Source organism: Vulpes lagopus, chromosome 6 (assembly GCF_018345385.1).
Source record: "Vulpes lagopus strain Blue_001 chromosome 6, ASM1834538v1, whole genome shotgun sequence".
NCBI lineage: Eukaryota > Metazoa > Chordata > Mammalia > Carnivora > Canidae > Vulpes > Vulpes lagopus.
The window spans coordinates 26,255,076-26,281,036 of NC_054829.1; the positions used below are offsets into that span (position 1 = coordinate 26,255,076).

The 25,961-nt window shown below is 39.2% G+C and overlaps 1 protein-coding gene across 4 annotated transcripts in view; it reads right to left on the minus strand.

Annotated features, from left to right (window-relative positions):
* Nucleotides 1–20: 20 nt before the first annotated feature.
* ZNF410 (zinc finger protein 410) overlaps nucleotides 21–25,961 on the minus strand; it is a 39,491-nt gene continuing 13,550 nt past the window's right edge. The window contains exons 4-13 of one of the 4 annotated variants that reach the window (XM_041760180.1): nucleotides 25,237–25,275; nucleotides 22,404–22,622; nucleotides 20,997–21,188; nucleotides 15,985–16,135; nucleotides 15,027–15,208; nucleotides 11,923–12,012; nucleotides 9,399–9,524; nucleotides 8,513–8,653; nucleotides 6,938–7,065; nucleotides 21–801 (exon numbers count right to left, since the gene is read on the minus strand). In XM_041760180.1, coding sequence (XP_041616114.1) covers nucleotides 763–801; nucleotides 6,938–7,065; nucleotides 8,513–8,653; nucleotides 9,399–9,524; nucleotides 11,923–12,012; nucleotides 15,027–15,208; nucleotides 15,985–16,135; nucleotides 20,997–21,188; nucleotides 22,404–22,622; nucleotides 25,237–25,246 — 1,278 coding nt within the window. In that variant the 5' untranslated portion in view covers nucleotides 25,247–25,275 and the 3' untranslated portion in view covers nucleotides 21–762. Of the gene's footprint in view, nucleotides 802–6,934; nucleotides 7,066–8,011; nucleotides 8,217–8,512; nucleotides 8,654–9,398; nucleotides 9,525–11,922; nucleotides 12,013–15,026; nucleotides 15,209–15,984; nucleotides 16,136–20,996; nucleotides 21,189–22,403; nucleotides 22,623–25,236; nucleotides 25,373–25,961 lie in introns of those variants that run through there. The other 3 variants (XM_041760178.1, XR_005988575.1, XM_041760179.1) reach the window with 3 other exon arrangements.

The window sequence follows — 25,961 nt, forward strand, 5'->3', positions numbered from 1 at the left end:
AAAACAAGGAGTCAAAGAACTGACTGGGCTGTCTTGTTTATTTAAAGGGAAAACAACTGAAGGCCTGAATCATGTGATATTTAACTTTCAAAAAAACAAAATCCTTTTAACATGCTACTGTATATTCCATAAACAAAGCAAAATGACCAAGTAGAGGTGGATATGACAAGATAGTACCTCAGCCCGGGCCAAGTAGGGATTCAAGTAATTTATTTTTTTTTGCAGCCCAGTGGCAGAGAGTCTCTTACTCAGGTTGCTAAAGGGAAAATGCCACAATAGTATTGACAGCACTCCCTTCTCCAAAGCAACAAGGCATCTTGAAAGCTCAACTTCTTGGTGAAGTTTTACGGTTGGTGGCAGGATTTAGTTCATCCATGTGAAAAGCCAGCTGAGTCTGGGATGCAAATTCTTCAAATGAAAATCCCTTCTCAACAATCACACTGAAGAAATTTCAGCCAACACGTAATCAAATTCCCTTTTGGGAGAAGTCCATCCCAAAATTTTGTAGTGGGAAGAGAGGTAGGTACAGTTACCCAGCCCACATTCACTGCTTTCTTCCTTGTCTGGATCAGATGTAGTTTGAAGAGAAGCTCTCCTACATTCATCTTCTGTGTCAGAGAAGATGAACAGAGGCAAAAGTGGGGTCCTGTCCTTCACAGATTCATTTTGGTTCTGGCAGATTACAAGCCATAAGCGTCCTGATCCCGCTATGTGCACTCCAGGATCAGATAGAGCTGCTCTTCCAGGAGGTGGTATCCATGCTCATGTCCGTCTTTCAGTTAATTCTCCTTGGTTTAGTAACTGTAAAAGATTAAAACCAAGTCTGCAGTAGGCTGCCACTGAATAACAGGAAAAATAATTCATACAAAGGAAAAGGTTTATGAGCGGGAATGGGGAAGGCACAGCAGGGGTGAGTCAAGTAGATCTGGTTCCAAAGCAGAAGACACACATAAACAGATGTATCTCTTTCATATCCTGGCCTTGGGACAGCATTCTGGCCACTTCATAATACTGGCATTTTCACTATGGCAATAAAATATCCTGAGTCCATAAGCCAAATTATTGTCTTGTCAGGTACTCACCAGCCAATGATGGAGGAGGCATCTAGAACTTACAGATACATCAGAAATGGTGGAAGCAAAAACCTTACGTCAGTCAGTGTTAGTCCAAATACAGGTAGGATGCTCAAGTAGAAGAGGAGTGGGCAGCTATTTCCAGTGAGTTCTGCATGAGGGCTAGAAGCCACTTATAGGGAATCCAGGGATTCCCAGGGCTTAAAAGGATGCCTTTCCTATGATGAGGGGAGATAAGCTTGAGACTCTGAGAGGGTAGCAGCTGAAAAAGTGGACTTTCTACTCCACACTCAACTTCTGTTGAAAGGCAGTTCTATAATAACTGATGAACTCGGGTTCCATTTTATTATGAGAATGAGATGGGAGTAACAGTGAAGTTCAGGATTAAAAAAAAAAAATGGCTTAGTAAAATATAACCAGATAAAGTCTTAGGCTGAAAATAGATTTATGTGGTGATCTCAATTTGGATGAAGGTAAATTTATATGGAATTTAATAATATGGAATATAAAGAAATTTAAAGAAACCATAAATTTCAACTGATGCTGTGGTGGGGATGCAAGAATGGTGTCTTTTTAATATAGATCAAGATTCAGATGTTTGCATTCAAATTTAGCAATGGCATTTCATGAGAAATCTTCAAGAATTTTGCAATTTGCTTTCCTCTTTTTGGGGACAAATTCTGGTATCTTCAGGGCTAGCTGGCAATCATTTCTACTGGTTCCTGAGTTCAACAATGTGAGCTTGATGTGACTACAGAACCCCACTTGGGATGTCTTTTAGCCAGCAGAGGTCCAAAAGCCCTGGGCTACCAGCTGGGCCTACACGATGAGTCCTTGGTCTGTTGTGCAGGAGACTGGGTAACACTGAGGGGAAGACAAAAACTGTCCAATCCGAACCATCTGAATAAGATGTAGTTTTGATGTATTTCCCACAATAATTTCTTTTCATTTTTTAAGAGGATAGTCTTTTTTTAAGTGTGAGTCATTTATTTATTAAGTAATGTCCATGCCCAAACATGGGGCTTGAACTTAACCACCCCGAGATCAGAGTCCCATACTCTACTGACTAAGCCAGCCAGGAGCCCCTGCCATGATAATTTCTGATACGTATATGGTTATTATCTGATATTCTTGGTAAGTTTATTTTAGAGCATATTTACAGGAGTCCAAGTAGAAGTGCACCAGTAGATTCTTACAGGTTTGATCTACAATGTGTAATTATCTCCAAAAACAGAATTTGAAATGAATATGTGTTGGTTTAAGGATTACAAACATCCTTCTATCTGTGAATCCCTGAGGAATCAACATTCCTCAGTCACTGAAAGAAGGTCAGTTAGAACCAGGAGCTTGGATGAGGAAGAGGACTAAACCTGGAGTCTTAAGGGGCTTGTAGGTTTAAAAATGAAGATATCAGAGGATGTGGTAGGCCTGCCGTGATAAAGAAAAGGAGGGATGAGTAGTGGGAATGCCTGTGATAAGAGGAAAATAACAGTTAATAGTGAAGGAAACACAGAAGTGAGGCTCAGAGGTGTGTTTGTAAATATGTGACGACCCATGAGTGAGAAGTGATCGTCTAGGATTTTCAGCTACACAACTGACACCACTTGCCCCTTTGTGTTGTTAATATTTTTCTATTAAGTGTCTGGAGCTCCCATCATGAAACTGGGTGCTTATGCCCTTAGTGTCCTCCTGGGATGAAGGTCAAGTTTTCTTTTGTTTTTTTTTTTTTAATTTTTTTTATTATTTATTTATGAGAGTCATACAGAGAGAGAGAGAGAGAGAGAGAGAGAGAGGCAGAGACATAGACAGAGGGAGAAGCAGGCTCCATGCACCGGGAGCCTGACGTGGGATTCGATCCCGGGTCTCCAGGATCGCGCCCTGGGCCAAAGGCAGGCGCCAAAGCGCTGCGCCACCCAGGGATCCCTTCTTTTGTTTTTTATAGGTGGTCAGCGGTATCATGTCTGTCTGAGCCTGTGAGTAAGCATCATCATCCAAACAAGGACACTCTGAAGCCAATTCCAAGACCCACATGCGTAGGTCCAAGGGGAACCAATGTGCCATTACTGGACTTTTCACACATACAAATCTAACCATGTCGTTACGCAACTTAAACCATGCACGGCTCCCTACTGCCTGCCCCCAGGATACGATCATTTCCTTGAAGGCCCTTCAAGAGAGAAACCAGCTTTTCTTTCCTGCTCTCACTTTCCATTTCACATTCCAACTTATTCTACTCAACATTCTGTGGTTCCATGGTGGTTCCCTGTTCCCTCACCTTCTGCCCTTGTACACATTGCTACTTTTATGCTTGTTATTTTCTTCTAATCCCTCCCACATATCCATCAAGATAATTGCCATTCATCCGTCAGGTCTCAACTTAAACTCTCAAACTTATTCCCTGACTTCCCCCACGACTAGCATTTACTACACTGTATAAAAATTGCCAGTTTATTGACCTGTCACCCTTTCCATTCTCTCTGTAAGGCACAACTTCAGGGGACCATTTTGCACAGCTGTAAAAGGCAGGGGTCCAAAGTCTGACTGTAGGCTCTTTGGAGCAAAGACTGTACTTTGTTTATTACTGTTTAGTACCCAACAGAGGGCTTTGCACACATTAGGGATGTAGTATCTGTTAACTACATGGCATTTATTTGAGGAAATCTGAAATGCTTCACTCAATAAAGAAAGGTATTTAGCAGCACAGGAAAAAAAAAAGCTCCAAGGTTTCAAATATAAAAAGGAAAAGGTTGAGTGTTGTGGATTGGTTATGTCAGGATAATAATTTCCACTAGGTAAAAAAGGAGATGATTTTTCTGGACTGTTTCAGAGTAATCTAATAGTTGATGAAAGAAAGTGGTTTGGTTTTGTTTTGTTTTGTTTTAAAGAAGAATCACAGTTCATAAAAGCAGAAAGAAAAGGAATTAGGATATCACCATTTTGCAAGCCTTAATAAAAAAAAATTGATCTAGGCCATGATCAGTACGTTTGCCAAAATTTTATGTAACCCATTGGTCAATCATTAAGCTCAGTAAGAGAGATATAATTAAACATCATGTCTGCTGTGAGCTGTTAACAGAAAGCAAGAGTATACCTAAAGAATACTCTTGCCAAGGGCAGCCCAGGTGGCTCAGGGGTTTAGAGCCACCTTCGGTCCAGGAAGTGATCCTGGAGACCCGGGATTGAGTCCCAAGTCGGGCTCCCTGGATGGAGACTGCTTCTCCCTCTGCCTGTGTCTCTGCCTCTTTCTCTCTCTCATGAATAAATAAATAAAATCCTTAAGAAAAAGAAAAAAAAAGAATATTCTTGCCAAGGCAAAAAACATAAAGATGACTCTAAGCTCCTAACTACCAGTTTTTAGGAAATCTGTGGATAGAGAAATATATTAAACAAAAAAAGGAATCCAGGATCCCTGGGTGGCTCAGTGGTTTAGCGCCACCTTCAGCCCAGGGCGTGATCCTGGGGTCCCAAGATGGAGTCCCACATCAGGCTCCCTGCATGGAGCCTGCTTCTCCCTCTGTCTGTGTCTCTGCCTCTCCCTGTGTGTCTCTCTCATGAATAAATAGATAAAAAAAAAAAAAAAAAAAACAGGAATCAATCAGCCAAAACTAGAACCTGAATAAATAGATTAAAAAAAAAAAAAAAAAGGAATCAATCAGCCAAAACTAGAACCTTTTCCTTAGATAGTCATTCTGAAAAAAAAACGGCCGTGGGGAGATGGAGGGTGGGGAAGACTATTAGAGATAAAAGAGAATTAAGAGAATTATTAACCAAATACAGTGAACCTGCCTTGTTTGAATCCTAATTTAAACCAATCACCCCCCCCAAAAAATAAACCAATCAACCATTAAAAGAGGAAAAAAAAGGAACACAGGCTAATAAGTATTCGAGGATACCAATAAATGATTGCTAATTTTGTTGGGTATGATAAAGATACAATAGCTATGAAAAAATGTGTTATAGGTATATGCTGAAATATCTACAAGTGAAATGGTATGTCTGTGATTTGCTTTTAAATACTCCAGCAAGGGGATCCCTGGGTGGCGCAGCGGTTTGGCGCCTGCCTTTGGCCCAGGGCGCGATCCTGGAGACCCGGGATCGAATCCCACATCGGGCTCCCGGTGCATGGAGCCTGCTTCTCCCTCCGCCTGTGTCTCTGCCTCTCTCTCTCTCTCTCTGTGACTATCATAAATAAATAAAAATTAAAAAAAATAAAAAATAAAAAAAAAAATAAAAAATAAATAAATAAATAAATAAATACTCCAGCAAAAAGAGAACAGCAACAAGAAGTAGGCAGGAAAGGGCAGCCCAGGTGGCTCAGGGGTTTAGAGCCACCTTCAGTCCAGGGCCTGATCCTGGAGACCTGGAATCGAGTCCCACATCAGGCTCCCTGCATGGAGCCTGCTTCTCTCTCTGCCTGTGTCTCTGCCTCTCTCTGTCTCTCATGAATAAATAAATAAAATCTTTAAAAAAAAAAAATAAGTAGGCAGGAAGAGGTAAACTAAGAAGAGCAGAAAGTTAACTGTTGAAGTTGGGGGATAGGTACAGGAGTTCATTACACTATACTCTTTCTCACTACACTGCTGAAAAACTTTTTTTTTTTTTTTTTAAGATTTATTCATTTATTCATGAGAGACAGAGAGAGAGAGGCAGAGACACAGGCAGAGGGAGAAGCAGGCTCCACGCCGGGAGCCCGATGTGGGACTCGATCCCGGGTCTCCAGGATCATGCCCTGGGTGGAAGGAGGCACTAAACCTGAGCCACGTGGGCTGCCCGGAAAACTTTCATAATAAATATTTTAAAATATTTAAGTGAAGAGAGGAAATAATAAAGGAAGCTTTCATTGGTGAAGTATGTTCCAAAGCAGTAGCCAGAAGAAGGTGACTTAGCAAAGAACCAATGATACCAAAAGCAAAAACAAAACCTTCAATATAATATAAGCAAGACTCAGACAATGGGTCACAACAATGAATATGAGGAAAGGTTCTGGCAGAATCATTAACATGCATGTCCAGAGCCCTGAGATCCTGGGCATCCCCAGGAATCTTACAGAATAATCCAGAATATTCAACATAGGATGCAGTCATCTGAATCCTGGAAGAGCTGATTTTGTGGTTTCAGGTTATAATGAAAAGATGGGAGAAGACGGGAGAGCACTGTAAGAGATCCTAAAATACAAAGGCATCTGGGATAAATGGGTTTTGGCAAAAGTTTATGCATATGAAATGAGCTCATGAAGTTATCTACTCCCAGGACAAAAAGTCAATAAAATACCCTAAAATTCTAGAAGCCTAGCTGGCTTTCATTCTGTTTTCTAGGTTATAGCCAAGACTGTAGAGTTGGGAATGCTTAGAGTCAACCTAAAACCTTTCTCTGATTTAGATGCTGGTTCTCATTCCATAAGCAAGTGAACACATTCCTATATATACCCAGTTGGTTCAGCCTGGTATCCCCCAGAGATACGACCCTAACAAAATGAACAATGATTATTTTCAATGATTTTGTCACTATCTTTTTTGCTCAAGGACCACTTGGTCCAGGATATTATTTTCTTTCCAAAATAAAAGCAGTATCCTCATGTCATAGGCAGAGAACAGTAGGAGCAGATATCATTCAGTAAGGTATGTATATAAAGGAAATTAAAGCTGAGAGACCCAGCCGATAAGGGAGCAGTCTCCCAATCCAGGAGACCCTAACAATCAAGCTTAAGTTAAGCTGGACCCATGCTTAGCTTAAAGTAAGATATTCTAGTCTAAGTTTCCAGGAAAGAGAAATTGGAGTAATTTTCAGATCTTCTAAACTAGATTCCCAACCACCGTCCACATTAGTCTCCACAGAAACAAAGTAAGGGCAAGAGATAGATTTACCTCCTGTGGATTTACAGCAGTTAAGACAGAAACTTCATACGACTGCCTCCCTGACTGCATGGCCACCAAGTGATGTGTCACATCAGGCACTGAAGACAGAGGACGTGGGGATCCTTCAGCAAGCACCTCTGAAATGGCAGAAAATGCTTCAATTAAAAGTGAATCCACAGATACTCCTACCTGCATTATCAAGTCTCTCATTAAGAACACTAAAAACTGTTCCCTGGAAAACCCACATTCCTATACTTCTTCCAAATTAATTCCTGTCTGATAATCATTACCAGTGAATCTGGAAAGTACTACAAAAGGGGGATGGGAAGAAAAGGCAAGAAATTTTGATATATAAGAGTTGACCGTTTTTTGATATACCAATTTGGAGTAGTGTGGCTTTAGCACTGTTAGCTGGATTAGCCGTGCATGGAACAGGGCAAAAGCTGCTTGGGCAGGCAAATCAGGGGAGCACAGCCAACCCTTAACGCAGCCACCAACGATATAAACAGCACACTGTGCAGAAGTTAAGAATTTAAATCGGGCTTCAAAGTTCCTAACCGGTGTCCCTTCCTCCCTTGAGACTTTCTTCCTTAAGAATGGCAAAGCAGTTCCATGCAATTTCTGTGTCTCATGCTTCAACTATCTGCTAGTATCACATGACGAAAGCAAGGAGGCTTGTTGTGGAAGCAGACTCGGAGCCTTGTAGGCTCCACACAGAAGTTACACAAACACGGTCACTGATACACAAAACTGCCCGAGTGGGATACGAGTAACTCAAACACAGGATCTGGGACTTCATCAGTGGGATCACCATCAAAATCTTCTGGACAGTTTATACATAAACTACTTAGGCCTCTAATAAATTACAAAGTTTTTTTTATGGGGCTTTCAACATATACTGGTCTTCCAGACTGTACTGTGTAATTTAACATTTACTTATATGCTATCTTCTATTCACTCTGTCATTTCCCATATTTAAGTTTTGATTTCTCAACTACATTTTAAGGTCCCTGTTTTCTACTTTTATCTTTCCCATGGTGCCAGGCACACAGTAGGCACTGAATAAATGCATGCTGACCTCACCTGTTAAGTTTTTCAGAGAAGAGGGCCTGGCCTGTGTAACTTGGGTGAAATTTCTATACCAGAGAGGAGCAACTGTTTCCTAGAGAGCCCTTTCTTTTCTCCAGAAGATATGGCTTTTGAAGGTATGGAGAAATTGCTTTATATCTCCTCTGTAAAACCTGGTTATGTTCTGTTTAAATGTTTTAAAAGTTAAGTTCTTCCATAACTGCAACAGGAAAGATAGAAATAGTTGGGCTAGGATGCTAGGATTATGGATAATTTTCTTAAAATCTTTTCTCTTTATTCTTTTGTTACATCATCTGTTCAACAAAATAAAAAATATTTTTTTTAACAGATTCACTTATACATCCCAGAGACAAAGAACACAAATGCCACTCAATCATACCACAGCTACTCACAAGAAATGAAATTAATGAAAACCTCCATTTTGGAGACAATCCCATTCCTTAGTCCCTAGTTGCAGCCCATTTTCCCCAAATAAAGGAGAGTTGAAAGTCTTACCATCATCAACTCCTAGGATAGAATTGGTATTTGGTAGATTCAAGGACTCTCCACCAAGGCTGGGCTGGGAATTCATAGGCACCAGGTTTTTACTGGTTACTGAGGCCTCTTCAAGCAAACTAGTGCCCATGAGTGGCTCAGCTGCACAGAGAACAGGATGTGAGAGACATGCAGCAGGCAAGGCTGTGCCGGGTTCCTGTTTTCCTTCACAGGAAGCTGGCCTTTCCTCTCAGAACTGGAAGTTAATTTGTATCTTGGATGCTATCTACTTTTAGGGAGCAAGAATAAACCTAGAAGGGAAGAGTGGAGCCTCACAGATAAATATCCTTGCCTGTGATCAACAGGTGGAGAATTAATATAGGCAATGGGACAGATGCATCCTTAGAAAGGAATATTTGGAATGAAATAACTGATTAAAGTTAGACATGGAAATACAATAATAAAAATGAGTTACCAAATTTAAGTGAAGGTAAAAAGGGAATCATGACTGATAGGTAAAAAAATGTTTAAACTTTTGTCTTATAGAAATCTTTATCACAGTAATACTCAAATGCTGGTTCATGGATCAGCACTAGTTACCATCAAACTCGCTAGGGAAACTTCAAAACTATAGATTCTGGGATCTTACTCCCAAATAATCTCATTTATCAGACTTACTGTTTTGTTTTATTTGGGGGTGAGGGGTGGACAAGCAATGCAAATATATGTTTTTAAAAGCTCACAGACTTTATTGTATGGCTATATTTGGAAACCACCAGTCCATCAAATGAGACCAGGTCTCACTCCCCAGCACAGAATCTGAAAATTTCCAAATAACCAGATAAGCTAGTTATTTGGCTATTTGAGCCCAGAAGGTAGAACCCTCCACTCCACCCTCTCTCCTCACCAGTTTGCTCCTGCTCTTGACTCCCAGCTGCTCCCAGCTGCAAGTGATGCTTTCTCATGTGCACATTCCTACTCCCACTCTGAGAGAAGGTCTTCCCACAGACCTGACACTGATGAGGCTTCTCTCCTGAAACAGAGAGCAGGTTAAGAGAGGATAGCCAAAAAAACAGGGTACATTCTGACAGCAAGAAAATGGACTCAAGACCTGGACAGAGAAGCTCAGATAATGAGAAGAGGCTTTTCCTTCTCCTATTCTCTACCCAGCCTTGGAGATCCCTAGCCTCAAAACCTACATCCACCAGGGAAGGCAGGGAGTTCACGAGGATAGCTTAGCACACTCATTGCTCCCAACCCCTATCCTTTCCAGACCCACTGTGCTGCTGTCTTCACAACCTCTTTGGTAGCAGATCATAGCAGCCACATAAAATATTTCCTTCCATTTCCAGATATAGTTTTCCATGGACCTCCAGAACATGTACCATCCTCAAGGATTCTAATCCTGGGTTCATAATACCCCCTTATTACACATCCTGCCACCAGTCTCACAGTTGTCAGCCTTTAATCCGGCAGTTCTTCTACACAGTAACCTGTAGCCAGATTTTACAGAGGAGATATAAAGCCTCTGTGTCCTCAAGTCCAAAACTCAATCTGCCTTCCACCTGCTCGGATAGCCACACTTAGAGCTGGGGTCAGAAACACGTGCCTACAGGGGATTAGGAGGTGGCCAAAGTTAAGTGAAATGGCCAGAAACTGTCCAGAATAGGCAAACCCTATTTGGAGAGAGCTGAACAGTAGTAACCTGGATCTGGGGGCAGGAGCAGGAACTGACAACCAGAGGGCACAAAGGAACATTCCGGTGTGAGAGGTGTTTTAAAACTTGATTGTGGCAATGACTGTACAATTCTATATACTTTCTATCACTGATTTGTATGCTTACAATGCATGAATTTTTAAGGTATATTCATTAGACATCAAAAAAGCTGTTAAAAGAGAACTATAATGGATTAACATACAGTGAATATATAGAAACCCATGCATTCACCTAGAAGAAACAAGAATACCGGTTTCTTATTTTGAAAATAATTAAATGAAATGAAAAGAAAATGATCACACATTTTTCTTCCCTTTCCTGTGCAAATTACCAAACAGCCCTAGGGGATAGAGAAGAGACCTATTATACACAGAAAATTCCAGCTGATGTGAACAGAATGAAAGAATTAGAAAACCACTGTTTTACAACCCTAATGAAATAACCAATTCAGGCATCACTCAGAAATGAAATCATAAAGCAAAAGGTGCTAGGGAACTTTACAATGTGAAGATCACAGTGTTAACCACCTGAACCCACTGATGAATTCAAATAGCCAAGCACTGTGTCCCTCCTGATACAAAATCATCCATGCAAACATCCTTGCAAAATCTTTGAACATTTGAAGCTTTTAGGACTTACCTCCATTTAGGAAATCTAGGGGAACAAGTTAAATGATATAAAAGGAAGCAAACCAGCAAATCTAGAATGTGGGACATTTTATAAAATCCAACTATGTTGTACAATAAATTTACAGCACAAAAAACAGTGAGTATAGACAGATTTAAAGATGACTTACTAATAAGTATAATTAAAATAATATAATCATTAAACCTTATTGGATCCTGATTTAAACAAACCCACTTTAAAAGACATTTTTGAGACAACTGCAAAAAAACGAAACATGGACTGGGTATGAGATAAATCCAAGGAATTGTTAATTCTGAAAGGTATGGTAACAGCACTGTTGTTATATAAGAAAATGTCCTTATTTTCTCTACTCTTACATATGTTTGACATAATTTTATATAATAAAATTAAGATAAAATAAAAACACTCTACAAGCCAAGCAAAACATACCTGAAAGTCTACATCTAACCCACAGGTTAAGTTTGCCACTTTCTATTTAGAAATTGTCATCAGGTAAGAACTCAACTCTAAAATTCACATCCCTGATTGATTACACCTCTCCAACTCCCTTGCTCCCACTGAATTGCTTTGCTGTCCTCATCATAAATAACTTCCAGTTCCTTCTCTTCAATCCCCCTGTTCTGGCTGCCCTATACTTCCCATAGCTAACCATTTGAACAATTACTTTATTCCATTCTAGAATCTCTCTCCACTCTGAGTTCATTCTGCCTTGGCAAGTCTCTGTTCTTGAGTAACCTCCATGGGCCATATCTGATGTAACTTATAAAGCACCCAACATAATGCCAAATAAATTTGCTGATCTCTTCAGAAAAGCTCTGGATTAGAAAGCAACTCAATCAATGGCTCTGCTGAAAATAAAGCCATTAGGTTCCCCCCCCCTTGATTATATAATCCTTTTAATACAATTATCAAGAGCCTTGACTTCTGATTCTGTCATGAGGAGGAGCAAACTTTATGTTGGACATTTTGTTTCTTTCTAGATTTCTTTATACCATCCCCCTCCCACCCTTTCATCCTTTTGGTTCTCCACCTTCCCTGCAATCAATGACTGAAACAGGTCTAGTACCTGAGTGAACCACCAAGTGTTTCCGCAGGCTAGAATACTCAGCAAAGGAACGGCCACATCCTTGGGCTTCACAAAGGAAAGGCTTCTCTCCTAGAGACAGAAAATGAGTTAGAGTCTTCTGATGAGCTGGCTATCCATTACTGTCTTTTCGCATTAACCTTATCCTGTTTCCAGTGACTTGCTGGACTTTTCTTGAATTCAGGCAATGAATGCAGCTTCAGCAGGGCTATCTATCCAGCAAGCACCACTTCTCAGTGGTCTCCTAGAAACCTGCCAACCAGACAGCCCTGTCCTCTTCTTTAGAGTGACTACCTCTGAGCATCACACTTCCTTCTTCTTCCTGGCTCAAGGGCTGAGCACCAGCTGCAATGATCTACCTTCTTCAGTCATCCTATCCCTTTTAATGGTATCAAGATTACACCAAATATGCTGTCAGGATTTTTACCTTATACCAATCCTCTTTATGATTCAGTTTCTAAATCCACTAAAAAGTACAGATTTTTAAAGGTTATGAAATAGATTTTACACAGTCCCACTGTATTAAGCAAACAAATGAAAACAGATATTCAGTCAGAGGTACAAAGTAAAATCTGTGACAATATGCTAAAGGTAGTTACATCCTGATGGATGGTGCTATTATGGATGATTTCCTTTCTTCTTTGGGCTTCTCTGTAATTTGTGCTGTCTACAATATTACATTGTTCTTCTAAAAATCAAAGATGCATGGTAAAAACTAAATAAGGCCCATAGACTAACTGATAGTACTATTAACTTTCTGGTTTTGATATTGTACTGTGGCTACAGAAGATGTCACTTTTTGAGGAAGCTGCATAAGGCACACAACACAACTCTGTACTAATTTTGCAATTTCTCATGAAACTAATTATTTCAAAATAAAAAGTGAAAAAAAATCAGATGCAGTTCCTATCTGAAGGAAACAGACTAGTATGATGGAGATAAATGTATTTATAAATAATTTTAATATAAATTCCTGTACAAAAAAAGTGCTATACGTATTTGAGAAAGGGAAGAATTCTAGGGCACCTCGGTGGCTTGGTTGAGGGTCCAACTTTTGATTTTGGCTCAGATCATGATTTCAGGGTGGTGGGATCAAGCCCCCACCCCCACCCCCCCAGTCCCGCCCATGCACTGCAACAAGTCTGCTTCTTTCCCTCTGCCCCTCCCCAACTCTCTTTGAAATAAATAAATCTTAAAAAATAAATAAAGTTAACATAATACAATCTCAAAAGATTACTTTGAGAACTGAGATACTACAAGTTAAATATATTCAGCATAGTGTCTGGCATATAGCCCTCATGGTAAACCATCGAAATTGGTAGCTTTAATTACTATGGCTACTACAAATAAAGATCTGCCGTCACTTTTGACATCTGAGATAAACTGAGTTGTCAGCATTTGAAAACAAAATCCTTTTAAAAGCTTTGGAGTCTAATCGGAATTCAAATCCCAACTCTGCCATTTCCTAGCTGTGTAACATTGGGCAAGTTGTTTAACTCTCTAATCTCCTACTTCTTCATTAATGAATACAGTATCTACTGTGTAAAGTATCCGTGAGGATTAAATGAGACAATGTACTTGACACATACTAAATTGCCTCAATAAATGCTTCTTTGTTTTTAAAGATTTTGTTTATTCATTTGAGACAGATAGAGAGAGAGAGAGAGAGAGAGAGAGCATGAGCAGAGGGAGAGGCAGACAGAGAAGCAGACTCCCTATTAAGCCAAGAGTCCCACATGGGGCTCAATCCAGGACCTGGAGATCATGACCTAAAATGAAGGCAGACGCTTAACCATCTGAGACACCCAGGTGCCCCCTAACTTTTATTTTTATATGAATTCTGGCAACTGGGATCTGCGAGGCAACCAGGGAGAAACAATGACAATGCACCATGAGACTGTGGTGGGAGAGATGAGAAGTTCTGGAAATGGTGAGCAATTAGGGAGATTAACAAGGGAAAGCTAGCAGGAACTAGAATGAAGAGAGAAAATAAGGTCATACTCCACAGTAAAAGAAAGCATTTTAAGATGTTCAGTTTTATAAAATCTACAAAGAGAATGAGCAGTGCGAGGATGAAGGCGTTAATGAATTCAACAATAAGGCATGGTGGATTCTACTTCTTCCCCCAACTAGTTTGCTAGATGTTTTTCTTGTTCCTTGTTCAAAGTGCTTCTTGGAGCAAGCATAGTTCACTCTCACAGAAAAAGCAGAGAACAGAGCTATTCTGCCCTAAAACATATCCAGTGGTAACATAATCCAGCAGGAATCCCAGTGATATGCCTGGAGCTTCAGCTGGGATTTCACTTTTCAATGCCCTTTAATTGTACTTACTGTCATTTTAGCAATGTAAGAAGAAAGGAGAGACAAAGAAGTGGCAAGAAAGTGAGGAAGAACAGTTACACATCCTAAGAGACTGGTCTCAGTTCAGTGATTAAGTTCTAACAAGAGACTTAGCACATTTTAGGCCAAGTGGCTTGGAAAGTCACTCTTAAACTCTTAGAATGAGAGTCAAGGTATCTGTATTTTGCTCCTTTGATATTAACATGCTATTTGCTCCAGATCAAGTCACTTTGTCATTCTGCTTCTCACGTTGTGAGGTTCTCTCTACCAAAAAGCAAACTCTTCAAAGTCAGGGATTCATCTTAGCTTTTGTATTTCCCCCCATACTCTATCCCAGTTAGTGGCTAAAAGAGGCTCTGTATGGTCTGTGTCATTCAATAAATATTACTGACCAAAATTACAACTGTGTAACGTTCGAAGATATTTGGAAATACTGATTTTGTCCATATCTCATCATATCCTAGTTATCAGAGAAAGCCTGATATCCTTTCCTATTCTCTAATCTCCTACAGTCAGAAATAAACACTGTCCATTCCTCCCACACAGGTGAAAGGTCAACAAATGTTACTGCATTAACTGAAAAGTACCATGAAGCATGTGAAAAGAAGAAATTCCATCCTCAGAGTCCTAGCAACAATCTTAGACCTTCATTTCTTTTCCCACCTCAGAGCCTTTCCCAAGGATAGGCAAGCAAACCCTGAACACAAGGAGTAGATTGCCTATAGGAATATTGGAGTTGCACACACCTGTATGGATGCGCAAGTGGTTCTTCAGATTTCCAGCTGTGGTGAACTGCTTACCACAGCTAGACTCGGGGCACATGAAGGGCTTCTCCCCATTATGGGTCCTCATATGCACCTTCAGCCTCTGCAGCACATAGAAGCTTTTCCCACAACCTTCTGCAGGACAGATGAAAGAGCGATCATTTCTGGGAAAAAAAAAAAAAATCACATAAGCAACAATACCTGAAAATGCTCTTTGCTAAAGAATATAAGTCAAAGCTCCTATTGCCTCTCAAAGCAGACAGTAAATCCCAAACCTAAATGAATATACCAAAATCACATCTGAAGTTTGTTAAAACCACATCTGTTTATTAAAACTCTAGGCCTTACTTTTTTTTTTAAAGTAATCTCTATACCCAGCATGGGGCTTAAACTCACAACCCCAAGATCAAAAGTTGCATGTTCTACCAACTAAGCCAGCCAGGTGCCCCATGTCTTATTTCCTGAGTATGATTTCAAAGGTTTATGAGTGACACCCATGCTTATATATATATATTAGTTTTCCAAGAAATTATATTTTATAATGAGATTCCAGAGCTCTTGCTCTAAGATGCTTAGGTGCCAATGTCTTATTAAGTATTTGTGAAGAATGAGGTAAATGAGACAATGCAAACCTTTCTATTAAAGAACAAAAGACAGGGCGCCTGGGGAGCTCAGTCATTTAAGCATCTGCCTTCGGCTCAGGTCATGATCCCAGGGTCCTGGGATCAAGCCCCACATTGGGCTCCCTACTGAGCAGGGAGTCTGCCTCTCCCCCAGCTCCAGCTCACTGTCTAAAATAAAATAAAATAAGAACAAAAGTCATCTTAATCAAAAGCTAACTGGAACCCTTGCTTCCCTTTAATTTGTCAATTGGGGGACAAGCTCCTCCAGCAGCATCAATGTTCTTGAGCTCCAAGTATGGAACCTCAGATAGGCTCACCGATGCGTTTTGAGATGGTACTTGAAGTGAGCTGGCCACACAAATGTCCGGTCACAGCCTTCAACTGTACATTTGAGCTTCTTTTCCACTTGAGGAAGGGGCCCAGAATCTTTGGGCTGCCCATCACCAGAACCAAGGTGGACATTTTCTCCTGTAATAGAGTCACATATTTGTAATATGGGGAAGGAACCTGATGAGGTAATTTAGTTCAAACAATAAAGCTCCTATATTTTACTCCTACTGATCAATAAGCAGTTATCTATCTTCACCTTCCCTTGTTCTCTTTATATCCATTTAACAACAGAAGTGACCACACAATTTGTTTCCATCCCCTTACCCCAGAGAATTTATCAAACGCCATTATGCTTTCTTTCACAAGACTAGGCCTCTTTGGCAAATATAAGAAATGTTCACAATGGTTTCATGTGAAAAAGGAAAGTTAAACCTATTCTGCATTACACAAAAGTTGGGAGGGAAGCAGGTTATGTCAATACCTGGAGTAGGATGCTAAATATGACTTCTTGTTCTAGGTATTACAAAACTTGTATTTATTTTATGAGGGGCTGCCCTCCCAGCTTAATTTGGGTTTACAGTTGTAATTTCTTTTGTAAATGATCATTCTTAGATTTCTATCTTTTGAGGTCAATTTGGCTATTTCCATCATTTTAGAGAATAACCTTCCAATTTTCTGTGTTACCTCTCTTTAGTTATAAAATCTTTAAGGATGCAAAAACTCATCTGATTTTATAATTTCTAACCACATTTTTAAAAGCTAAAGATAACATCAACTAAAGTTTTTTGTTCAATAGAATAAAAGGAAGAAGAGCATGTAGTGTACTGCCTCTCTTAAATTTAAATGAAATTAATTAAAACTTTATATAAATCCCAGAATCACTGGTAGTAATCCTTTTCTTTCATTTTTTTTAAGATATAGTTGGACATCAACAGTGAAAAATATTCATGACTACTCAATTATGCTTATAAGCATTTAGTTTATCTTTCCACTATATATACCTCAGGAATAAGATTTGTATTTCCAAATTTCCCTCTCAAGAGCCAAGAATAAGGACAGTAAATGTTGTACCTCTCACATTTCCTGGAACCTGACAACAGATCATAGTTTCCATCCCGTCTATTAAACTTCTTCTCTTCCTGTCCTACATTCCCTACATTCTCCTTGCTGTACACATAACCAAATGTTAATCATAAAACTAATTGCTCCAAGGTCCGAGTAGAACCTAAGATGCCTATTGCTAGTTAATATTAATTTTTTCTTTTTAAATATTCTCCTGCTTGGGACGCCTGGGTGACTCAGCAGTTGAGCGCCTGCTTTTGGTCCAGGAAGTGATCCTGGCGACCCAGGATCGAGTCCCACATCGGGCTCCCGGCATGGAGCTTGCTTCTCCCTCTGCCTGTGTCTCTGCCTCTCTCTAATATATATATATATATATTCTTTTCTTTTCTTTTTTTTAAAGATTTTTTATTTATTCATTTATGATAGAGAGAGAGAGAGAGAGGCAGAGACACAGGCAGAGGGAGAAGCAGGCTCCATGCCGGGAGCCCGACGCGGGACTCGATCCCGGGACTCCAGGATCGAGCCCTGGGCCAAAGGCTGGTGCCAAACCGCTGAGCCACCCAGGGATCCCCTATATATTCTAATATATTATATATATATATGTTATATATATATATATATATAAATATTTCTAATATATGTATATTTTTTCTTCTAATACATACATACTTCTAATATATATATATATTTTTTTCTTCTCCCACATAGTTTTTTATTTTAATTGAAAAATAGCGAGATGCCTGGGTGGCTCAGTGGGTTGGGCGCCTGTCTTTGGCTCAGGTCGTGATCCCAGGATCCGGGTTCAAGTCCCACACTGAGCTCCCTGCAAAGAGCCTACTTCTCCCTCTGCCTGTGTCTCTGCCTCTGTCTCTCAGTCTGTGTATCTCATAAATAAATAAATCTTTTAAAAAAAAAAAAAAGAGGGCAGCCCCAGCGGTTTGGCACTGCCTGCAGCCCGGGGTGTGATCCTTGACACCGGGGATCGAGTCCTGCATCGGGCTCCCAGCATGGAGCCTACTTCTCCCTCTGCCTCTCTTTCTCTATGAATAAATAAATAAAATCTTTAAAAAAAAAAAGAAAAAAGGAAAATAGCTGCACCTAGGTAAATTTTAAACGGTACAAAATTGTAAACATATAAAGGAAATTTCCCACCAACTCCAGAGCTCCAGCTAATTAATTTCTAATGAAAAATCTAAAAATCCCACACTAAAAATACAGAAATTTAAACTAGTAACATTTGAGGCTTTGTGCATTCAATTTGTAGATACAATGAGAACACTGACAGAAACATGAAATTAAAAAACTGCTCAGAAAATAGTCAATTGCCTTGTATTTGAGTCCTTATGAAACCATTCCCTTAAAAACACAAAGCACTGGGGCAGCCTGGGTGGCTCGGCGGTTTAGTGCCGCCTTCAGCCCAGGGCCTGATCCTGGGGACCCAGGACTAAGTCCCACGTAGAGCTCCCTGCATGGAGCCTGCTTCTCCCTCTGCCTGTGTCTCTGCCTCTCTCTCTCTCTCTCTCTCTCTCTCTCTCTCTGTGTCTATCATGAATAAAGAAAATCTTTAAAAAATAAATTAATAAAATAAATTAATATATTTCATGATTTAAAATTTTCATTTACAGTGTTTATCCATATGCCTAAAGGTTTATATATCTAAGCTAGCCCCTTAAAAGGTTTTATGGAATCATCTCGTTGACAAAATAGAAAAATGTCATATATTTGGGCTCACTTTATATTCAAGCATATAAGGTAGTCATTAGGTAGTAAGGACACATATTTTGAGAGTAATAAAAACATCCACACAATGCTTTGCTGATTATAAAGCATTTCCCAGATAGAATCTTATTTAAATCTTACAAATAATCCTATCAGGTAAGCTACTTGATCTGTGTTCTGAACCTGAGAAAACTGTTGCTAAGGAAGTTAAATCCCCCAGGCAGAAGACAAGTTAATGACAGCACCAGGTCTGGATCCCAAGTCTCCAGATGCCAAACCCCAAGTTCCCTCCATATACAGATTCTTCCTGGCACATACAGCACTATTTCCTTAATACAAAGAGGAGATGGTGGAGGTTTCCGGATCCAGAGATTAGCAAAACCATCTCAGAAGAATCTGAACTGTATGTAGAGCCTCCCAAAATGGTTAAATGGGCCATTCTAAGCTGCATTATGGTAATCCAAGCAGAACTAATCATTCTGAAACTCACAGAAGTATGGAGTTCTCTTTGCAGTGACATGGATGGAGCTAGAGACTATTATGCTAAGTGAAATAAGTCAGTCAAAGAAGGACAAATACCATACGATTTTACTCATAGGTAGAATTTAAGAAACAAAAGAGCAAAGGGCCAAAAAAAAGAGAGAGAGGCAAACCAAGAAAGACTCTCAATGACTGAAAACAATTGATGGTTGCCAGAGGGGAGATGGGTGAGGAAAGAGTGAAATAGGTGCTGAGGATTAAGGAGTGCATTTGTTGTGATGAGCACCAGGTGATTCATCAGTATATTATATGCCTAAAACTAATATTACATTGTATGTTAACTAACTGGAATTTAAATAAAAACTTATAAAAAAAGACATTTGGAGTTCTCTATATAGAAAAGATTTAGGTTAATGTTTCTAAAGCCAGAATATTCTGAAATATTCTCAAGGATCCCTGAGAAAGTTTTTAATTTTTAATTTTCACTAGCATAGTAATCACAAAATAATCATAAGCATATTCTAGATCATCCACATGAGCTCCAACATGCTTCAGCCTGGTTTGTGATAATGGTAAATGAGTACCTTATACCTTACCTTAATTAGTAGTACGTAATTATAGGTACCTACTTAATTAGTAGTACCTTAACTGTCACAGATTAAAGAGAAAATACAGAAGCAGCCTAAAACAAAAAGTATTATGGCATGCTACATAAGCAAAAGTTGTGCACTGGTTTAGGGGTGGCTTAAATAGAGTCGTGGTCCTCAAGTTTTAACATGCACTGGAACCCGCAAGAGGGCTTACTAAAAGATTGCATGTTTCTGATTCAGTAGGATGAGGCCTGAGAATTTATTTCTAAGAGCCCAGATGATGCTGATGACTCAAGGACTATATTTGAAAATTACTGGATAGAGGAAAATGGCAGAGTTAGTACAGGCATGCTGAACTCATAAACAAACAAAAAACCAACCAAACACAAAAACAGCCCTATATAGCCTGTTTGGATATTTAGAGGTCATATGAACGGTTTCCAAAAGAACAAAAAAAGTCAGTGGTGTTTACTAAAATTGCTAAATTGCTATGAGTAGCAATTCAGTTTCACTAAAACACCATCATCTTCCACACTGACTTAATATTAACTTTATTTTCATTGGTTTTATAGTTTTATTTCTATTAATTGGTAATACTGTTTTGATTTTATAATGTTATAAAAGCTCTAAGTAAAGGGTACAGTACAATAAAAAAACAATTCAAGGTAACATCAAGATCTGTGAAAATGTTTTCCCTTTAAAAAAGCTCTGTACATTATTTAAGGCTGACAATTGAGGATGCTCGGTGTCATTGATTTTGCACATGAATCTGGCATAGTTAGGTTATTTTATAGAAAATATGACAAACAAGGGACGCCTGGGTGACTCAGTGGTTGAGCATCTACATTTGGCTCAGGGTGTATCCTGGGATCCCGGGATTGAGTCCCACATCGGGTTCCCTGCATGGAGCCTGCTTCTCCCTCTGCCTGTGTCTCTGCCTCTCTGTCTCTCTCATGAATAAAATAAATAAAATCTTTAAAAAAAAATAAAAAAGAAAGAAAGAAAACAAGACAAACAAATGACACATTTCTAGCCTTTTGCTCTCACCAATAAAATAACTTGGATTATAGTCAATTCAAAAGATAGCCATTGCTTTACTAAAATCTCCACACAGAATACTAGAAGTGAAAACATCATAGAGGTCTCACCATTGCTGCTGGTTTTTGCATTCTTTGCCAGTTGTGCGCGAGTAGCAGCAATCAAACTATCATGAGCCAACTCCTGAACCCGGAGGAACCATGGAATGCTACTGTCCGTGCTCTCACTGGAGAGGAAATCATTCCCTGAATCCTCTGCCTCATCTTGTACAAATACTAAGTGCTCAGCTGAAGAGCCTAGACCTGGAAGAAACAAGAGGATATGTGAAAGTTACCCATCAAGTAATCCCTTTATCAGCCCTGGCTCAGATACTTCACGTCCTGAATCAGCTATTCCAGATTTTCAACTCTCACCTCAAGCTTCTGTTCTCCTACTACATAGGTTATCATCTTTCCACTCCCAGCTGACAGGCTTATCTTTCTTACCTCCTCCAGTTTTCAGAAGGCAAAAGCTGTTATCCCCACCCCCCGGCCCCGCCCAAGGGCAAGCAAACTAGCACCCTAACCCTATCCTTCAGTCATCTCTCTGCCATCTGCAAACCATTCCTCTCTTCTGGCCACCTTATAACCTCTCTTTAGAGCCTTTAAATCTAACTCGCCCATCTTATTTTTAAAAAGAAGAGAAAATCCCAAGCACTTCTCTAGTACTTCTCACTGTCTCAGGGGTAAGTTTCCTATAAATGTAACTTGCAACTTTTGTATTCACTTTCTCACCTGCCATCCACTCCCCACCATGGTTAGAACCCTGGCTTTCACCTCTACTACATCAGTTAACAACTGCTCTTGCTTAGGTCACCATAGACTTCCTAGTCCTCATCTCACTAGCCCATTCTGTGGTATCTGGCATGATTTACTACCTTTTCTTCTTTCAGACAATTTCCCTCTCTGGGCTTCTCCTACAATGATCTCCCTCTGAAGTTTTCTTTATTCCTCTCTAGCAGCTCCTCCCCATTCTTCTGTCACTCTCTTAAATGTGGGTGTTTCTTTTTTTCAGGGTCCCAGATTTGCCTTCTTTTCTGAATCAAAGAATCCATGTTCATCGTCCCCTACATTTCCTGAATGCTGGTAAGCATCAAAACAACTTATTTTACAAAAGACATTTCTAGAACCCTGGATTCCTGTTTCTCTCTAAAGGACATCTCCTCATGAACGTCCCTCTGAAATCTCAACATCAACAAGCATAAACTGGAACTTATCATCCTCCCCCGAACCCTGTTCTTGGGCTCACTATCTTGCTGATTGGTACAACCTAATTTCCCAAGCAAGAAACTTCTGAGTCACCCTAGAATCTGCCTTCTCCCTCTATCTATTCAACTGATCATCAGACTATACCAATTCTCTAAAATGATAAAATAATAAGGCTTCTTTCCATTTTAAATATAACTGAGTTAAATATGGCCCACCCCCAGTTTTTTTTTTTTTAAGCAGGAGCAGAGTTCAGAAAAGGATAATGAATACCTGCTCTTGTTAGATTAAGAAGAATGAAAGAAGTGCTATCACTTGGCTGTAGATCTTGCAACAAGCTAGGAGACTCTGGAGTCGACAAAAACTCCGGGGACTTCTGTACAGTCTGAGCCCTCGTCTCCTCTCCATCTGGGCCCACATTCACCTGAAGGCTTCTCAAAACAGCTGAGGAAGGGACCTCTTTGGAGGAGTTTGTATGACTTGGAGTATCATCTGGCAAAGGGAAAATATCACAGCTTTATGGAACACTTATCTACACAGAGCTCACCATTCTGATACACAGTACCAAATACCCCTACAACATCCCTTATAGGAACAGCAGCATTTTTATTTTACAAATACAAAATTTCCCTCAGAAGAGGACAGAGAGATAACTAAGTTGTAAAGGGAATCAGCCAAAATGTGGGGAACAGACTCATCTGACACTTGGCAGTAATAACCAACCAACCATCCACATTTGGGGATTACAGACCTTTGTCTTTCCAAGGCCAGAATCAGTACTTTTCCTTTGAAAAATCTAGTTATACAATGAATAACTTATGCAAGAATAGGATCTAAATTTTAAATTATTTTTCTTGGAAAGAGATTCCTCCCTTTAGTTTTTATACTATGTATATGACAGTTCTGTTGAGTCATTGGGGGAAAAAAATATAGCCTGAAATATCATTGAAATTTTACAGAATCATAAATGTTTCATTATACTCCTGGGCTTACACTGAAACATAAAGAAGTAACTCAGAAAACTTGCTCTCTAGAACTTTATTCTAAGGGATGGGATGAATTTCCAAAGGTTTTGGTTGCAATAAAATGAGAAACTGCACTACAGTGCTAAAGCATATAGTGTTTTCAGGGATTCCAGTCATCTTTATAAAAGACAGGTAATTTTTTTCCTTGAAGGAAGATAACCGATAAGATTACAGGAATGAAAATGGAAGCTTAGGGATAGTACTGCCGTTTCAAAGTCTAATGAAATAGCACAATATGAATGTACTTAACGTCACAGAACCAATGAGATAGTAAATTTATGTGATTGAAATGGTTAACTGGTTTAAATGGCAATTCTTTAGTTATGTATATTTTATCATACACAAAAATTTTAATAAAGTTCATAGCAGCACTGTTTGTCATAGTAAAATGCTAGAAAGTAAATATTCTTCAATAGCGTCATGGAGAAAGAAGCCATGGTTACACTCCTCAAACACTATACAGCAATGAAACTAACCAAACCACAGTTATACATACAAGGATGAACCTCACAACTATAGAGTAACAGAAGAAAGGTACAAGTACAAGGACATATATTAATATGATTCCAAAGTCTGAAAACACCTAACATTAAACTGCATTGCTTAGATTTGGATGGTTAAACTTGGGAAACAAATATTGGTCAAATAACTGAAGATAGTGATGACCTACGGAATAACAGAGGTTGTCTTTATCAGGGAGGAACCCATGGGGGCTTGGGAGCTGGCAAGGCTCCGCTTCTTGATTGGGTGGTGGGTATCTCCTTTATAATAATTCTTCAAAACATATCAGCATATAGTTTTCTACTTTTCTGCATTCATCACATATCCCAACTAAATAGAAAATATACAGGCCATGCATGGAATGATATATACATATTTAAGAGGGAGGGGAATAAAGTTAGGGGAAGTATGTGCAGGTACATTTGTGTTAGATATTATGTTTCATAAGTTGGGAGCTGAGTACCTGGGTTTTCATTTACTATTATTGACAATTGGTTATCTAAAATATTTTTAATCATGGCATCTGACTGGCTCAATCAGAAGAGCATGAGACTCTTGATCTCAGGGTTGAGTCTGAGTCCCACACTGGGATATACAGATTACTTAAATGAATAAATAAATACAAATATTTAAAAAATATTTTTAATCAAAATTAAAACTAAAGTTAATGTAGAAGATTAAGATTGATGATTTTGTCTCACTTCATTAATGGTAAAATATTTATTCCACAAATTAAAACTGGGAGAGGAAAAAAGTTTAAGCCTAACGAAGATCAAATTTTACTAGCACACAGAAATGTACATATATTGAAAATCTGTCAGGATTTGGAAAAACTCCAACATACCAGTAGAAAAACAGGAGTTGAACAACAGAAGATGTGGAAAAGCTAGGAACTAGACAAGGAAACCTTTAGTCAACATTGGTTGGTTGAATATATTTGCCCTTCTTGAATCTTTAAACGTTGAAAAAGATTTTAAAGTCACCAAATATTTCAGATCTTAAAAAAAGAATTCTGCCATCTACCTTATGTCCACTTTTTCCTTTCCATAGCAGGAAGAGCCTTCAGAAAGTAGAGTTACTTCCTCAACTATATTTATCTTGCACTGTTACTTCAACCCTCTACAGTCTGGCTTTCCACCCCTTTCCATGGAACAGATCCTGCCAACAATGGCTTTTTTGGCCCTACCTCATTGGGAGAGTCCCTATGTCATGGGCCTCTAAGAAGCATCTGACATACTGACTACTCTCTTGAGTTCTGTGCCTGCACTCTGTACCAGTATTTCTTTTACTGTTCTAGCCTTTCCTTTTTCCTAGGCTCTCTTGCTTACCCTGTACCTTGAATAGGGAGTTCCATCTTGGTCTTTTCTTCTCACTCTCACATTCTATGGATGGATCCTATTACTATGACTTAAATTAACAATGTGCTTGTTACTCCCATGGTTGCTTATTCTCCACGATTCCTAATTTTTACAGTTTCTACCAGTCACTTATAAAGTCATTTATCCCATCCCACCAGTTTGATAAAGCAGGCTAAGCTCTTAAAACTTGCTTGTCTTATCTTTTGTGATCTTAATTTTTACCTGGTAACATCAGCCGACTGCATTCTGAGGCCTCAGTCACTGGAAGGAGGGACAAGCAAGTTATGTCTTTAGCTTCTGATTCTACTAGCCCCTGTCCCAATGGGATGGATGTATTCTGAACAAACTGTACCAGGAGCTGGGGGGGGGGGGGGGGAGAGGGGGGAAGAGGAAGAGACAATATTGAAAAATACAAATTGTTAGGAATGAATCTAAACCTCCGAATTTACCAAAAATTCATAGTGTAATTAAGTCTTCATTGCTCACTAGTCTCAACCACATTCACAGAAAAATGATTAACTACAAGACACATTCAAAGTTATTTTTATCAAGTCCTCTGTTTTAAAGAAAACCTCTATCACCTTCTATCAAACAGAAAAGACAAAAATAATATGTTTTAATGAAGGCTATTAAAAAGTTAATTACATTTTACAAAGCACTTTTCTGTGTATTGGTTCATTTAATCCTCACCGTAATTCAGTAAGACTGAACATGTATTTTAAAGATAAGGAATCAAGTTGAAGACATCAAATGACTTATCTAAGGTTACATGAGTAGTTAGGAGAAGTAAGTCTTCAAACTTACGTAACCTGATTCCAAATTCATTGACCTTTCCACTATGCGACACAGATGTACTAAAATTAAAGCAAGAGAAATGAATAATAAAAAAAAAATTTGGGGGGGGGGGGGCGCCTGGGTGGCTCAGTCAGTTAAGCGTCCAACTCTTG